Raw genomic sequence first — 18,603 nt, 5'->3', positions numbered from 1 at the left:
ACATAGGTAGTGATGAGACTGAGTGTTAGGTAATGGCATGCAAGACGGAATGCTAGTGAGAGGAGGAGCCAAAGGATGACAACCTTGATAGCCAACAACACTATGATTGGGGTGATAAATGGCAAATGGCCATGTGATAGAGGTTAGGAACTAGAAGGAAGTAGCCCTCTCTCTCTCTCTCTCTCTCTCTCTCTCTCTCTCTCTCTCTCTCTCTCTCTCTCTCTCTCTCTCTCTCTCTCTCTCTCTCTCTCTCTCTCTCTCTCTCTCTCTCTCTCTCTTTGGGGTGGTGGCGGCGGTGTAGGAGATGACAACCATCCTTGTCTCTTATATGACGGGAAGCAATAATGGTCTATCCTCATGTAACCCCATGTGTAATGGCTTAGTTTTCCACATTGAAAACGCCTCCCCCTCCCCTATGCAATTAAAAAAATAAGTGCAAATATTGAATCTCTCTAAGGGAGGTTCCCTTGGACCTCACCCTTAAGGGGCTTTCCTTATATCCTAAGGGCATGCATATGGGGGAGAAAATTAAATTAGAAGAGAGGATTCATAGGGCCAAAAGTATTGGGCTTGACTTGTGCCTTTGCCTTTTGTAAGGGATCATTGTCCCTAATTGAATATGAAGAAGGTCAAAAAAAATCTCAATGAAGCACATTTCAAAGCTTGGATTAATATAAATTAGAATTAAATACAAGATGCCCTAAAGAAACGAGAAAGACATAGCTCAAATACATTACATTTTCTAAAAGACCTATTTTTAGGTCAAAGAGTGGTTGGTTAGATTACTAATTCAAAAGGGAGATGTGAAGTTAGAGAAAATGATTGTGGACATCTTAGGACCAAGATCCTCAATAATTAGCTTCAAGCCCAAATTTCCTCTTAAAAGCTAAAATCCTTTTAGCTATACATGCAAGTAGATCATCTTTTCCATTTTAGCAACAAACAAGGACCCACCTTTCGTAAATTCATGTACTATAAACATCATTATTATAATCTACTTTTTCCTTAAATACCCCTTTTTTGGTCCATTTCTACCCTAATATGGCATGTAGTAGAAGCTTTTTGCCAATTAGGTTGTGATTTGGGAAGTATTGGAAAACTAGATTCTAGGTGAAAGTTTTAGTAGGCATTTAAGATTGTTACTACACATATTAATAGCATGAGAGAATTAAAGAGCTATTAGACTATGTAGGCGTGCAAAGAGGTACAGTAAAGATCCAAAAGGACAAAAAGTCCTTAAGGAAAACATACAATATTTCTCAAAAGATATCTTTGAGTAGGACTAAGGCGGTTTTCCTAAATACTTAGGCATGACACTCTATCCATTATCAAGGGATGGTTGTGCTTATAGATTATCTTTGAGTAGGACTAAGGCGGTTTTCCTAAATACTTAGGCATGACACTCTATCCATTATCAAGGGATGGTTGTGCTTATAGATTTAGGGTAGTTGTTGGAGGTTTTATGGTTTTATGGTGACACTCTATCCATAATCAAGGGATGGTTGTGCTTATAGATTTAGGGTAGTTGTTGGAGGTTTTATGGTGGCATGTATGATCACCATAAAACCTCCAACAACTACCCTAAATCTATAAGCACAACCATCCCTTATCATCATACATGCCACCATAAAACCTCCAACAACTACCCTAAATCTATAAGCACAACCATCCCTTGATTATGATTACTTAGACTAGTTTTGAATATGACTATCAATGTACAATGAACTGCCAAGCTATAATATCCATGATGTTACACTAGCCATCTATTGTGTGCAAAAGAAGAAGGAAGGAAGGAAGGAGAGAGAGAGAGAGAGAGAGAGAGAGAGAGAGAGAGAGAGAGAGAGAGAGAGAGAGAGAGAGAGAGAGAGAGAGAGAGAGAGAGAGAGAGAGAGAGAGAGAGAGAGAGAGAGAGAGAGAGAGAGAGAGAGAGAGAGAGAGAGAGAGAGAGAGAGAGAGAGAGAGAGAGTCTTTATTATATAAAGGGTGTTGAAAATTTAAGAAAACCATAATCTATTATACTCATGAGCCTTGTGCACCTAGAAACAATGTGACAATGTGAACTCACCACTACTATTTTATAGATTTAGTTGGAAGATCCACATCAATAGTTGTGAACAACACATAAAAACATCTTACTTTGGTGTTATATGTATGCATCTATGCATGTGTATTTGTAAAACTAGTTACCTTGATGAAATGGCCTTCATTACACACACATGTGCATGTGTCTATATGATCGTTGACCTAAATGATATGTAATTGCCTTGACTATGTGTGTGTGTGTGTGTGTGTAACTAACTATCTTGAGACCATATGGGTTTCATTTGATTTCCATCTAGACACAATGTCAAAATAAATAGTAGGTGTATTGTGATATTAAAACAATGTATTCTTGTGGATAAGTGCAAACATTTGTAATACATACACACATCACATTATTTGGTATAAAAATATTCATGTTTGTGGTGGGTGAATATTGTTACCAAAAAGATATACCATATTCGATAACAAGATATGGCTTGTTTCTTAGTCATGTGGGAGCAAGGCTAGATAATAATCCTTTAAGGTTTTGGTAGGAATGGAGCTTTTGTCACAACTTATATCTTACATAGTGGAGCGTATAAGAGGATTTGCAAACAAAAGATAAGCGTATAAAAAATTTACATTGACAAGACACATTTTATTGTGTTTTCTTACAAGATCAAGTGTGTCCTCTCTTTTTTCTAGTGTGTCCTTATCTAACAAGAGAAAACATGGTACATTTTGCATGTAGTGGGGTGTAAGACAAACAATGTTTACCCTTTCCTATGAGGAGTTCTCGTGAATACTTTTTGTTATGGAACATGTGAACACTTGAGCTTTTTGAAATTTTGCAGTAAGTGGAAGATTGTTGCAGCCTTTTGGGAAAGCCTTGTGGTCAAAGGTGCGGGTTATGAGAGAGTAAAAATAGAGGTATGTTGAGGAGGAGATGGTGATCCTTTTGTGTTTTTGCATGTGTAATAGCTTTTGGTTATGTTAGGAGGGTGTTAATGTTGGTGAGGTGACTACGATTAGTGTATTGAGGGGGGTTTAATTAGCGGGATCCTTCTTTAGAAAGTATGCATGGTGGAAGAGGAGTGTGAGAGGTGGTGACCTTCTTGTAGCTGGCAGATAGAAAGGGATATTAGTGGATTGATGTAAAGGCATTGTGTGAAAGGGTATATTAGTGGATTGATGTAAAGGCATTGCACACAGAGAGAGAGAGAGAGAGAGAGAGAGAGAATAGATGGCTTTCTCTTATGATAGGAGAGGAGTGTTAATGGTGGTGACGTGGTTAGTATTAGTGGCTTGGGAGGGTTTCTTATTAGTGTCATCCTTCTCAATATACTATGTTAACGGACCCTTTGGATGGAAAAATTGGGACCCGGAGAGCCATCAAGCGCCGGATTTTGCTGCATGGGCATCCTCACACACGATATACCCGGGCGACCAGATCGGTAAGCGAGAGCCACAATAAATAAAAGCAAATTATATATAATATAGCTCGCTTCCATCATGACGATTGCTGCTGCAGCAGCAGCATTAATGATGGATGTAATTAACAATATTGTTGAATTTGGTTATGATTTTATGCGTATTATATATTATTGAGAGAGGCTGTAGTATTCGACTATCCGAGAGGCTTCCATGACGTGCATGAGTTTGTGGATGAGGCCGCCTTCGAGACCTGCAACTTCACGTCGGCTCTTCTTCTGGACCCCGGCATCTCAGGCTCCTTCACGGTACTTATCATACTCTCCTGATATCCATCGATCTATCTCTCCTCATATATATATATCAGCCATCTATCTTAATGAGAGAGAGAGATCCACCAGTAGAACGACAAAATACGCACCTTCTAGCCTAGTATTGGGAATTGCATCGACCTTCTTTTCAAGCATGCTTGTGGGCAACTCTAATAGACCATTTTTACATGTCCATGTGTCTAGCAACCACATCTAACAAATCATGCACACCTCAATGATCAATTATATCTACAATGACTTGTAATGAGAATGAACATTATAATTGCTATGTGTACACTCAAACGAAAAGTAATTCCCGCTTTCATGGCTCAAGGCAAGTACATGGCAACATCCCTTGTCAAAAGAATCAATTAACTTTGCAAGTAGAAAGCCATGAATTGGGTTTGACCATGCCATGCTCCAAAGTGCTGAGAGAATGGCATGTGAACAAGGGTGATATAATGATGTGTGTCCTACAAATAGGACTTAAGGATAAGAGCTGTCTAACCCTAGCCTAGAAGTTCCTATATAAATGACCAAAAGAGAGCTCTTGTGCATATGTGCAAGAGCAGTCTAGCTGTACTCACTCTTGTGCATATGAGCAAGAGCACCCTAGTTGTACTTGTAAGCAACTAATGAGCAAGAAATCGAGTCTTATATGTCATGTGTTCTTACATCCCTTTTGCCTATTCATATTCGTTCTTAACTTCCCAATCATGATTAAACTCTTCACTTAGTCATGATACTTATGTGCCAATAAGATGCGAGAGGATCATATTATGCCCTAATAGAGTGTGCAATTCCATCCCTGATCATTATCACTCCATTAGAGGGCTTGGTGAGGACAAACCACACCAAGTTTGCTCACGCTCTCTCCTCAAGACTTCTTCCTTAGCTCAGGCCGAATGATCCTAGCATTCTAGAGAATAATAGGCATTTTTATTTTTTTCTAAAATGGACATAAACTAAGCAAAAACTTGTTCTTGAAATTGGTCCTCACTAATGGAAGCAACTCTTTTAAAATCCTCATTGTAGGAGGAGTTAGGGCCATCAACAAGCTAGCCTCATCTCGAAGGGCTTAATCATTGATGGATTGTGTTGGATGCTAAAGCTGATTTTGTAGATACAGACAAAAGCTTCATTAAAGCTTCTATTTGTTGATTAAATCTAATAAATTTAAACTGATAGTGTTAGCCATTACTCACTCTCTTTGAAGCTTATTTCAAGTCTAGAGACTTAAGTTAAGACTTTACATCATCTCTAAAGGTTTTCATTTAATCTCTTTCATGAGTATTTCTATAACCCTCTTCTTAGCAAGCTTCACATGTCTTGCTTAAGAATACTTAATGTGTGCATACACACCAAAAGAGGACAAACTACTCAAGCTAGTGTCTTAGCAAGCTTCATAGGTCCTGCTTAAGAATACTTAATGTGTGCATATACACCGAAAGAGGACTTAAACTACTCAAGCTAGTGTCTTTTAACGCTAAATAGGATCTCTTTAATTAGCATTGAAAGGCATGCGTGTCATCAAAGTGCTTCAAAAGCCTATTGGTACCTAAGTTGCCTAATCTCATATTTGAAACCTTGTATGGTGATACCCATTGTGTAAGTGCTTTCCTATCTATGTTACAAGCCAAAGCATTCGGATGTGTTTGGACTTAGTCTTGGGCTCTCTAAGGAATGTAATGTCATCAACATCTTGAACAAGAGGAAGCACGCTAAGCCTTATCAATTTTACATTGAAATCCTATAATATGATATGTCATTAAATAGCTCTCAATGTAGCCTAAATTTTCAAGGTCCCAAAAATTTCTAATTTATATGCTCAATCTATGCTATATATTGAATCTTAGCTTAAAATTTTCTAATTTATATGCTCAAGCTATGCTATATATTGAATCTTAGCTTAAAAACTTACCCTTATGGTACTTTTTGAGCCATTTTTTCTACATCTTTTATTGCTCACATCCAAACTAGTCATATTGTAAACGAAAAAACTCTTAAGATTTGAATGATAAATATTTGAAGCTCAACAAGTTTGGAGTTGATTTCTTAATATTTACATTGCACCATTTTCTAGAACAAATATGACATGGCATTTCTTAAAGGCCTAAGTTTGAGTCCAAAATAAGCCTAATGGAGTGATTATTGTGTTGGTAATAGTTAAATGGTGAGAACTTCTAGCTATGGCAAGTTCTAATAAGGTATAAGATGATGGAGAAAGGTTGCTGGCCTTTCATCAAATGCACTGGGGTTGCTAATGCTTTTAATGATGGGGAAGTTGAGGATGATGAAAGAATTCAATCTATAATTGTGGTATACTTGGATGAATCTCTTATTTATCACTCTTTCATCATGTGGATCAGCTTTCCATTGCCAAAGCTAAGTGGGAGAAGTTGAAGAAACTTTATGGAAGAAGCAGTGAACACTTGAAGAATTCTCTAAAGATAGAGTTTTTAAGATCAAATTAATATAAGCAAGGAGAGTAATTGGGAAATTTCATTTCTCACATGAAGGGGATGATGGCTTAGTTAGCATCAATATAAGCACCAAACTGTGAGAAGGATGCCATAACTAGTTTATTAAAGTAAATAGAAAAGGTAGATCCTACTTTTGTTATTAACCAATGGTCTAGATCCTCCCCTTGATAGAGTCATCCAATCTTATCTAGACAAAGAGGAGAGGTGGATGTTCCAAATGAAGCATCTACATCAACAACCATGAAGTAGGCTCTCTTGTCCAAGTATCAAGATGTTCCTTTTGTCATCACAAATGACATATCATCAATAGTTTTTGGAAAGGGTATCCCAACAGGGTGAAGTATAACTAGTGTAAAGAGACATAGCCTATTACCAATAAGTGTCTACATGCTACAAAAGATAAAGAGGATAAATATTTTCAAGCCCTCAATTCCTTGGGAGAATTTTTGTAAATCCTAGACAATCTTATATCTCTAATCATCCTTGTAAGCTTCTAGTTTTATAGAGGCATTCCACCATCTATGTTACTAAGGGGCGATTCTTTTGCCATGTAAACCAATGCCACACCCATTGCATTGGGGGGGGGGGGGGGGGTTTTCAGAGAATAGCATGTGAACAAGTTGGTACAAGGATATGTATGTGCAAATGGGACTTTAAGGTAGGAGCTACCTAAATTTAGCTTGGAGGTGCCTACATAAAGGACCAAAAGAGAGCTCTTGTACATATGAGAAAATGCACTCAAGCTGTACAATATTGAGCAATTAATGAGTGATAAATCTTTCTTGTATATTTTGTCTTCTTTCATCCCCTTTTCCTTTTCACATTTGTTCTTAACATCCATGGTGCCTCTTGTAACACAAACTAGAGATATGACTCCTTCTATCCATTTTCCTTTCTAACAATCTTTATGTGTGTGTAAATACATATATATGCGTGGGTGGAGGGCTATTTGTTCATTATGATTTACTTTTCTTCTTAATGAGGTAAAACCTATGACTTTAAAAATCCATCCACAACCCTGCAACTTTGAACACTCTAAGTGCTTCCATCATGATTGCAAGTTATGCCAAGTACTGTTAACCCATTGAATAAGAGGAATCATTGGCATAAGCTCATTCCATAATCAATGACATAATTAGGTAAGTATATCCCATGCAAGAGATATATTGCTATTCTAATTAGGAATATATGGCTTGGATAGAGATATATAATTTAAACAAGAGAGGATGTTAACATTTTGGGATCATCAATGTCAAGACATATGAGACTAACATCTCCTTAAAATTCAAATTTGATAAATCTCAATTTCTCCAAAATAACTGGAAAAAGAAGAACATCTAAAAAGTGTTCAAAGTTAGTAAGACATTAGACAACATCCTCTCTATTGTGAAATGCTTTTGAGACACTTTTCTATTTAACCTTTAACAAAGTAAAGTTCCACAAAGGAATACCTAATCCATTAGGGACCTAGGACTATGTTTAACTATATGTGGAGCATATGCCAAATCAACATGGGTGTAGTCACTTGCTAGATCATTAGTCTCATTTATTATGGTACATCATCCATTGAAAAACCACTCACTTGCGCCATATTCACAAACACTCGTTAATGAATTTCATAATAAATCAAGTGCATGCACATACGTGGTCTCCTAGTATGTGCTACATGTGGGAGAGTTCTTGCATCCACCTTAGAGAGTTGTGATCACTTAATATACTTACAAGGTGCTTCATGCCTTGCATCGCGACTAGGCGAGTAGGTGGATGGGCATGTTGCACGGTGCCACATGGTGGCCATAGAAGGTTTTGTGGGGAGCTTCACTCTCATCACATGGCCCCATTGCAAAACCTTCTATTAATAAGTATAGAAGATGGTTTCTTTTTACTTCTTCTTATATACTCCCATGATATCTACACAATACAAATTGCTAAAGGGATTTCTCCACGCTCACACTTACTAATCATGGACTCTTCATGATTGCACATTCTCAATCCCCCCCTCAATCATACGTTGGGTTTCACTTGCTAATGGATTCATCCTCATAGAATCTTCTTGTAATATGTGTGGGTCTCTTGTATATACTCACTCACTCTGCTTATGATACATGTGGCTCTCTTGTATGACTTGGCTCAAAACTTGCTTAGGGCTCTTCCTTGCATGTGATCACATCTCGAATCTATGCAACATATATATCATCTAGCTTTCAATTATGTTCAAACTTGTTTTTGGTTGCACATTAAGATGGTTCTATGCTAACCTATTGAATATGATATGGAATTTCTTGTGAGTTTTTGTAGTAATGATAGCTCATCAATGTAGATATGAATTACTCGACCATTGAAAGAGAGGTATAATAATATTTTGTGACTGTCTTGGTGGTCACAACATGTATCTTATACAATGACCATCAAGCCTTGTTATATCTTGTTAGCAAACCATGTGCAACAAGCTAGATAGCATGGTGGGTACTTTTCTCTCTTAAGTTTGACTTCACCCAAAGATGCACAATGTTTTAAGCTGGACATTGCATCCCATTGCACCAATGGCATGGTAGATTCTAGAGAAAGGACCTTTTAGGAGGCCCATAGAGAAGGATATACTAAAAAGGTTGTTGAGTAGAACCTAACCTTACAACTAATTTTAAGTTAACCATATTAGTTAGGATGACACAACTCAAATACTAAAACAATTGTCTATAAAATTCTACTATCCTTGCTATGGTGGTTTACCTTATTCTCGAGGAATTCACTACACATGAATCCTTACTATCACATGCATTCAATACCTAATATTTCCCTTATCTATAAATCTATGATGAATGAACCCTTTTCCTATTCAAGATGTGGATATCCCCATTAAATGATACCCTTACGCATGTACAAAAGGTCTTTAAAGGAATTTTACAATCCCTTCTATTGAATGTAGGTGATAGATTTACATATTAAAGATATAGGAAATTTTGTCAAGCATGCAATGAATGCCAAATACTAAGGTAACCATTAGAAAGAATAGATGAATGCAATTTCAATCATAATATCATACTTGGTAATTTTAGTCATTATATGATACTTGTTTGAGAAACATGATAATATCTTGTAGGATCTAATACACCTATAGCCTGGTACTCACAAATAAGCTATATAATTATGGCAATTAACTACTTGATAAAGTGGGATGAGTTAATAGAATGAATGACATTTAAACTACATCATAGTTCTTATGGCAGCAAGTGATCTCTTAATTCGGCTATTCCATCAAGCTCTTGAGTGGCCAAGGGAAACACTTATTAAATGAAGTGATTATGCAACTTCCATCTACATTCATAGGAAGTCATTCCTATATTACCCTATACATTCTTGGTCATTCATAGAAAGTCATCCCGATAGAGTTTTTATACTATGACTTTGTAGAGATACCATAGAATAAAATCTTTATTAGCATATTGACCAAAACTATTTGTGCATTAGGAGTGGCAAGGGTAATAAAATCATGGCATTGTTGCAATGTAATGCATGGTCTACAATATTGCTACATGACAAATATTAGCCAAGGTCATTGATGGTACAAATGCCATCATGCTTGAAAAGTATTTTGTCCAAAGGAGTGGCAAGGATAATAAAATCATAGTAGTATTGCAATGTACTTCATGATCTACAAGATTGCTACATGACAAATATTAGTCAAGGTCAACGGTGCTATTTAAAGGGAGTATTCACATTTTGAATAAAAGAAAGGTGCATCTATCCATGAAAATTTTCCAATAAATGGCTTTTACATTAGGCCTTGAACACAGGTGATGGATAGGGTTTTTCTATAGTGGATCCCCTGATATTAAGAGATGGGATAACAAAGAAGGAATAGGCCCTACTTACTTAAGCAACAACTTATGTTTCAAAGGTGTCAACTTGGAGACTTTTTTATTTGTAGCATTGTCCAATATAAAATCATGCATCTAAAATTGAGTAAACTTATATAAGTTGTACAAAGTGAATTTCACACCCACATTAATTTCTAGGCTCAGCCAACCTTGATATAAAGAGATGGGACAACTAAGAAGGAAGATAAAATGCCCTAAGGACTTACACAACTAACTTTTCAAAGAGTTTATTGTGATCTTGGATAAATTTTGATATTGTAGTATTGCCATGCATAAAATCTTGAGTCTCCTTTATGTGTAATTTAACTCCCTCTCCCTCTCCCTCCCCCTCCCCCCACCATCCCTTATGTGAGTGAGTGTGAAGTCCTTGTGATTTCATCCATTTGACATACCTCCACCATCCCATAGGAAAAATACACATATTGTCCATTTCTTGTTGCATTTTGATTTACTCTAAATTAATGGAGGCTACGATGGGACATGGAATCCCACTAAGGTATCTTAGTCCCAAAGTACATTTTTAATCAATACTTGAGACCAAGTACAGCAACTTGCTTGAAAGTTTTACCCCATGTAGCCTAAGTGGCTCAAAAGATTCACTTTACCCTAGACTTAAGAATAAGCAATGATGCAAACCATGCATAGGAAAAGCCAAACAATAGCATTATAATAATGTCAACCACACATCACTAAGGTTAAATCTCAAATCTCACACCCAATAGTATTTTGCATAATATTATTTTTGAGTTGCACAGAAAATCCAAAGTATTGACATTGCATTAATTTTCTAGATAATAAAAGCTTGTGTTTTTCTTCACTTTTTAAAATACTAAAGATCATCACTCTTTAATAAACATTAATAGATGGTGATAGTTGTATAGATACATGTGGCAACCATCAAATCATTGATATATGAGAGAGATACTTGTATTTAGCTAAAGTCAAGTTTTCTCTACTAAGATTAAATTTCTCATCAACAACATGTGAAGGGGAGGAGTGGGTAGTTTCCTACCTCCTATTGGTGATGATACTCATCAATCACATGGACATTGGCATGCCTTCGCGTGTGCGTGCGTGCACGCACGCACACACGCACGCACGCGCGCGCGCGCACGCACGCACGCACGCACGCACGCACGCACGCACGCACGCACGCACGCACGCACGCACGACACACACACACACACACACACACACACACACACACACACACACACACACACACACACACACACACACATGTTGCATTTGCCCTTGCCTCCATCTTAAACATGTGTGTGCTCGATGCTTTTTGTTTCATAAATAACAATAATATAAATGCAATTTTTGCTTAGTCTATTTTTTAAAGTAGTTCAAACACAAAACTTCCATTAACAACATGCATTGATGTGACTCTAGTGGATACCTTTAGAAGTTGGGGTCTATTATTTTGGTTGTGGCCATGCTGTGGAAGGATTTGGAACACATTGTACTACTGGTCAAAAGGTTGCAATTCCAGTTTTTTCTCCTCCACCTAATATTCCAGTAAATACACCTCCTCTACAACAACCCCCTCCCCAAGAGGGTTCGATAAATATGCCACCTCCACCAGAAGCTCCTCCTCCTCCACAAGTTGTTCACATAAATGCACGACCTCTAGAACAAAATCCCTCCCCTCACAAATGTAAGCCACCTTAATGTTTTGATATATACATTATTTAGAATTGCATTATACCATTTTTACTTGAAACTTCTCGAGTTTCTAATAACACTTTTTTGTATTTTGCTAGAGCAAATTAATGGCTAAAAGAAGACAATGTCAAAGGGGTAGTGAAGTTCTTCTTATACAACCACACAATACAAGGCTTTCATTATAGGGTAAGCAGGCTAGTATAGGGGCAACCCCCAATTAGGAGGTACAACACCTTGAATCTCCTACATACTTTGTGAAAATTTTTGCATTGGGACAATGGCTCAAATTCGTAGGACTTGTAGGCTTGGAGGGAAGTCTTCACACATTGAGCATAACTACAATCCTACACACATTTGACATCCCCACCAACATTATGCATATAATTGTAGTCTCACACTCTTAATACGTCTTGTGTTTTTTTGAAAATTGACTTATTAAGCTATTTTTGAAGGCTATGTTATGTAGACTATTAGCCGTCAATAAAATGTCATGTTTTCCCTACATACATTTCATTCTTTGAAGTGTGGGTAGCATAGGTGAGTTTTATTTGATCTCTCTCTCTCTCTCTCTCTCTCTCTCTCTCTCTCTCTCTCTCTCTCTCTCTCTCTCATATGTATATAATACCATTACTAGTACCTCTCTTTTGAGATTAGATAGATAGGTAAGTGTTAGTCATAGCACACTTTTAAAAATCACAATTTCTCTTGAGGATCTCAAAACTTTCAACAACTTCACAATTTAAATTTAGAAACATGTTGCTCTATTTAGTAGTGGGTGGGGGGTTGTGTATGTGTGCACACATGTATGATACCAATATCAATGTCTCTCTTTTGAGATAAGGTTAGAGAGCTAGTCATGTTGCACTTAACAAAAACACAATTTTTCTTGAGGGATTTCAAAACTTTTAAGAACTTCATAATTTAATTCTACAAACACATTGATTTATCTACTAGAAAATTTTAAGGTTATTTTTTTGACAAAATTTATTTTGAGGTACTTGCTTTAATGAAAAAGTGATGATAATTGTTCATCCTTATGCCAAAATAAGAGGGAAAAAAGGTATCTAAGGGTGAGTGCTTAAAAAGTATAGCTAAGGATGTGTGCATAAAAAGTATAGCTAAGAATGTGTGCTCAAAAAGTATAGCTAGCCTTTCTTATGGCTTTTAGATATGCCTCATTACTAGTGTGCTTAGCCCAATCTTGTTTGAGATCAAATAGTGGTAAGAGTTGTCCATTTGTTATGTATCAATATAATGACCATCCATTAACTATTGCACCCATCTTTCCTAGTTCATTCAAATAGACCATCGGCAAGAACAAGTTCCAAAGAACAAAAGTACTCCTTGCTAAAATCATTAACTTGAAGTGTCCTTGTGAAGTCTCATCTCATCCAAATGTCTTTTAATTTAAAGTTTCAAACAATAAAAAGAATCTCTATTGGTTTATAAAGCCCTTAAAAAATCAATAGTTACTAGCATGGAATATGGCTACCTAGATGGTTGCATAGATGAAGATATTAACTATCAACATGGTTTTACTAACACTAAAATTTGGTAGTATTATAGTTTTTGAGAAAAATGGTAGTCAAGTAGTTTGAGTCAAATATAGAATTTGCTACTCTTCTTGCACTTGGAAAACTCCTTGATATTTTGCCTAAGATTCCTCTTGACCTTTGCCATGTCAAGATCATGCTACTTACTAGCAGCAACAATAGATAGATAGTCCAAGTCCATAGCATCCTCTCCCTTCATGGCTTTCCTCCTAAGCTAAACATCCTCACCTCCATCTTCTACCTGACGTGTACCAATTGAGATTTGCTTCATCAACCAAGCCACAATAGCATGCCTTGATGGCCAAGTTAATGGGCAATAAATGCCCTTGCCACATTGGCCCTTAAATGCTTACCCCCTTTCAATATGCACCTCTTCCTTAGCCATATATTGATCCAATGTTTAAGCCATTCATAAATATAGAATTTAATGTTGTTGTTTGTTGATCATATGAATAACATTACTTATGAAATTAATATATCTTCCACATGTTTTGTTGTTTCAAAAGATTTAACTTCAAGTCGTGTACCTTGCATGGTAATAGAAAGAGCTAGATATTCAAAGCTAATCCATCCAAGTTACATCTACAACTACATCATGCTTATAAGAATATGTAGACTTGTATCAATATCTAGACAACCTATAGAAAAATATGGGATAATTTCAAAGATAATGTGCAACAAACTTAAAATAGGAGAGAAAAAAATGGTCACACATATTTTAGACTAAAAACAAGTGAAATGGATAAATACATGGTCCAAAAGTTATATTTACAAATTGTTTGTCTAAATGATGCCACTTGTATCAATTTCATGTTAGTGTATACAAAATAATGTATTAATTTCTAAGAGAGTGAGTAACACACTCAAACCACAAAAGGAAACTTTTGATTCACTCATGCTTTATGTTGAAAAGCTTAACATAATGTATATGACAACTTGGGAGTTTTCACAAGCAATCTATATGCAATCTATACTATATTACAAAGCAAAGGTCTATTGAACCTATTTCCAATTCTACATGGCAATCATATGATGATTCTAAGCCTCCCAACTCTCAAAATATCAAATAAATAAGGCTTATAATAAAATAAAAATAATTTTCTAAGAGTTTTAAAAGGAAATATTCCAAAATTGTGAACATGTTTTTAAAAGGAATTTTTCTAAGAGTTTTAAAAGGAAATATTCCAAAATTGTGAATAGGTTTTTAAAGTAATCTCCTTTCTATGAAAGATTTAGCACATGGTGCGACTAGCTGTAGTTCTCTCTCTCCCCCCCTCTCTCTCTCATGTGCATACAACAACACTTACCATTAATGCATATCATGTGATAACAATCTTCACAATAGGGAGCAAGATAGGATACAAGGAGAGTAGGCATCTCTCCTCTCATAAATTTCATCAAGCTTGAGAAGGTGCATCTCTCTCACTCTCATTTTGTGTGTGTGTGTGTGTGTGATCTCAAAGGTGAGATAACAGTGATTACACCTCTCACACACAAATGGATTCTCACATGCGAAGTAAAAAATGGGTGAAATCTAACACACTCTCTAAAATGTACTAATGAGCACCATAGAACTCAATCACAATTCCATGAAATATGCCAAAATAATAAATTTCTCAATCATAAGAGCATCAATAGGCCGCTTCGCAGCAGCTTTGCTTCCTCTAAGCAGCGAGCGAAGTAGCTGTGCTATTGCACAGCAACTTTGCTCAACAATCCATTTCTCAACTTTCTCTTTCCTCTTTTTCCTCTTTCTCTCGCTCTCCCCCCTCCAAATTCCCTATGTCTAATTCTCTCTCTCTCTCTCTCTGTGCCTTCTATTTTAGTTTATTTTTTCTCCTCTCCTGGTTCCCTCTCTCTCTCTCTTTCTCTCTCCTTTTTTTCTCTCCCCGCTTTTCTTCTCTCTCTCTCTCTATTTTTATTCTCTCCCCTCTCCCCTCTCTTTTCCTTCTCTCTCCCTCTCCTCGTTTTTCCTTTTTTTTCTTCTTCTCTCTCTCTCTCTCTCCCTTTTCTTCTCTTTGCGCTATTCTTCTCTCTCTCTCTCTCTCCTTCTTCTTCTTCTTTCTCTTCTTTCACCTTCTCCCCCCCTTTAGTCTCTCTTAAAGTATGTAAAATTTATATTTTCCCTATATATAATTCTCTCTTTATGTTTATATTCTCTCTCTTCTTCTCCTTTCTCTCTCTCTCTCTCCGCCCTCTTTTCTTCTCCTCTTTCTCTTAATTTTTCATTTTTTCTTCTCTCCTTCTCTTTTAAATTATATATTCTCTCTCTCTCTCTTCCCCCCTCTCATTCTTCTTTCTCCCTTCCTCTCTTTCTCAAATAATATTTAAATTTTAAAAAGACTTTTCTCTTTTATCTTTTTTTCCATCTCTCTTTCTCTTTCTTCTTCTCTCTCTTTCTCTCTCTCTCTCTCTCTCTCCCCTCTCCTCTCTTTTCCTTCTCTCTCCTCTTTTTTCCTTTTTTTTATCTCTTTAAATTTTCTCTCTTTCTTTTAAATTTTATATTTTCTCTCTATAATTCTCTCTCTGTGTTCAAATTCTCTCTCTTCTTCTTCTTATTTTCTCTCTCTCATTCTCTTCTTTATGTCTTTCTCCCCTCTCTCTCCTCTCCTCTCATTTTCTTTTTTCTTTTCCTCTCTCTCTCTCTCTCTCTCTCTCTCTTTCTTAAATTTTATATTTTCTCTCTCTATAATTCTCTTTCTCTATGTTCCCCCTCTCTTCCTCCCTCTCCTCTTCTTTTTTGCTCTTTGTATATTTCTCTCTTTCTCTCTTTCTCTCTCTCTCTCTCTATTTTAATTAAAAGGAAAATTTCTATTTTTTCTTTTTCTTTTTCTTTAATTTTTTATTTTTCTCTTTCTTTTAAATTTATCTTTCCTCTCTCTATAATTCTCTCTATGTGTTCAAATTCTTTCTCTTCTTCTTCTTATTTTCTCTGTCTCATTTTCTTCTCTCTATCTCTCTCCTCCCCTCTCTCCTCTCTTTTTGTTTTTTCTTTTCCTCTCTCTCTCTCTCTCTCTCTCTCTCTCTTAAATTTCATATTTTATCTCTCTATAATTCTCTTTCTTTCTTTTAAATTTTATATTTCCTCTCTCTATAATTCTCTCACTGTGTTTAAATTCTTTCTATTTTCTCTCTCTCTTTCTCTCTCTCTCTCTCTCTCTCGTTTCTTTCTCTCTCTCTCTCTCTCTTAAATTTTATATTTTCTCTCTCTATAATTCTCTTTCTCTATGTCCCCCCTCTCCCTCCCTCCCTCTTCTCTTCTTTCTTTTTTGCTCTGTGTGTGTGTGTGTGTGTGTGTATGTGTGTGTGTATCTTAGATTAAACTTTTTGTTTAATTGAGAGAGAGAGAGAGAGAGAGAGAGAGAGAGAGAGAGAGAGAGAGAGAGAGAGAGAGAGAACCTAGGCCCTACACATGAGAGAGAGAGGGGGGAGGGGGGAGGAATTTAATTAAAAAGGGGAGGGGGAAAAGAAAGAGAAAGATTATAAGTGAGAGAGAAGGGAGGGGTGGGGGGGGAGGGGAGGCTTTAATGAAAAAAGGGAGGGGGAAGAGAAAATGAGATATTACACGTGAGAAAGAGGGGAGGGGAGGGGAAGGGGAGGGAGGTTTGGAAAAGGGGGTAGGTTCAGGAAGCCCTCTGGAGGTACGGGGCTTTCCAAACCTATAGCTAAAATAATATAGTAGTAAGATAAATTGAAGTACGATTTCTTACATGATATCTTGGTTGAGAGAGAGTAGCAAAGGGAGTGTGAACACTTATAAAAAACTTAAGGAAAAAGTAGCACAAAGAAGCTTAAATTAATACATCAAATGGCAACACTCAAGAGCACATGTGCGAACAACCTTCACACCTACTTACATTACATCTACTTACATGAGGCATAGTCAAAGCTTGAGGAGAGAGAGTGTGTCCTAATTAAGACCTTTTTCTAAGCAATGGCTATCAAAAGGCTCCACATTGTCAACAACAATCAAAACAGGCTAGGTTGTAAAGTCAAACACAAGACTATATGAAAGCATAAGTGAGGTGACACAACGAGACAAATGCGGTGCAATCAATGATGCTTCGAGACAATGACCAATCAAACATGAACATTTCATGATGAATTTACAACATTAATACATGGCAAGGTAATGGCCAACAAGTCAAAGGCATAGCTAGGTTCACACCCACAATCAACCATCACCATGCCTCCAACCAAATAAATGCTAGATTGCGATAACAAAATCAATAGTTATCAACAATGAGAATCATTAAGTCAAACTAATCATTTGATACTATATTTATTTAGTAAAGTGAATGTTAAGATAAGAAAATACAATAGTTTCAAATGAGACAATCATAATAGTATAAACAAAAGGTATTATAACTAGAAAGAGGAGTCCATAGTAAGAATCAAGAATACAATAGTTGTGCACCAACTTGCATTCCACAAACTTCCTATCTTCACCCCAATAATTTGCAGGTACAAGCCTAAGTGACTATGTCAATCCTTTTACAGACTGAAAGGGGGAGACTTCCTAACCAAAATAGCTTGGAAAATAATCAAATTAATAATAAAAGCCATAATTTAGGATGTTGGCACTCATAAGATTGTGAATTAACCACTTCTAAGAACCTAGGGGAATCCAATAATAAAAGACCACCCATAAATTAGGTGTTGGTGCTCATAAACTTGTGAATTAACCACCTTTAAGAACTTTGTGGGAATTCAAAGTGAAAGGCTAAAAGTGAAGAATGTGAAGAAATTTGTATTTATAAACTAGATCTCCCCATGTGAAGATGTAGATGTTGAGTGATATCAAATGTGTACCCTTACTAGCAAAATTGACCAAGTAAGAGCCATCTAGCTAACCAAACTAGACCCTAAAAAGGAACAAACAATACCATTGGTCTTTCTTAAGATAAGCTTGTCTCATCGAAAGAGAGTTCCCATTGAATGCTCTCATTAATAGGGGATTAGATTATAATACTTTACATATGTGGTTTGGACTAAGATAGGATAAACTAAACTTGTGCCCCAATAACTAAGTTTTACACATATGAGAGCCAAGCATACCCACTCCAAGTGTAATATTATCATAACCATTAAAAGAAAGCATGCTTAAGTTGTTTTATGTTGTGCCTAATTTTCTAGAATGTTGCAAAAGTATTGCTTAGTAGAAAATTAAATTCCAAACAAGCTATAACATGGACTATGTTAAAGAGAATCCATTTGAGCCTTCCATGAGCCAAAATCATTGCAACCTTCCATC

General features: G+C 36.4%; 1 protein-coding gene across 1 annotated transcript; it reads left to right on the top strand.

Moving 5' to 3' along the window:
• Positions 1 to 3,153: 3,153 nt before the first annotated feature.
• LOC148015495 (mavicyanin-like) lies at positions 3,154 to 12,321 on the top strand. The gene is made up of 4 exons (XM_087665241.1): positions 3,154 to 3,476; positions 3,643 to 3,761; positions 11,524 to 11,788; positions 11,895 to 12,321. Coding segments are annotated over exons 1-4 (597 nt in total). The 5' UTR covers positions 3,154 to 3,265; the 3' UTR covers positions 11,897 to 12,321.
• The last annotated feature ends 6,282 nt before the right edge of the window (positions 12,322 to 18,603 follow it).

This window comes from Lygodium microphyllum, chromosome 24 (genome assembly GCF_053477565.2).
Source record: "Lygodium microphyllum isolate KBCC chromosome 24, Lygodium_microphyllum_v1.1.10, whole genome shotgun sequence".
Classification (NCBI taxonomy): Eukaryota; Viridiplantae; Streptophyta; class Polypodiopsida; order Schizaeales; family Lygodiaceae; genus Lygodium; species Lygodium microphyllum.
The sequence above is the reverse complement of the archived record's forward strand: the minus strand, read 5'-3'. Positions and strand labels throughout refer to the sequence as shown.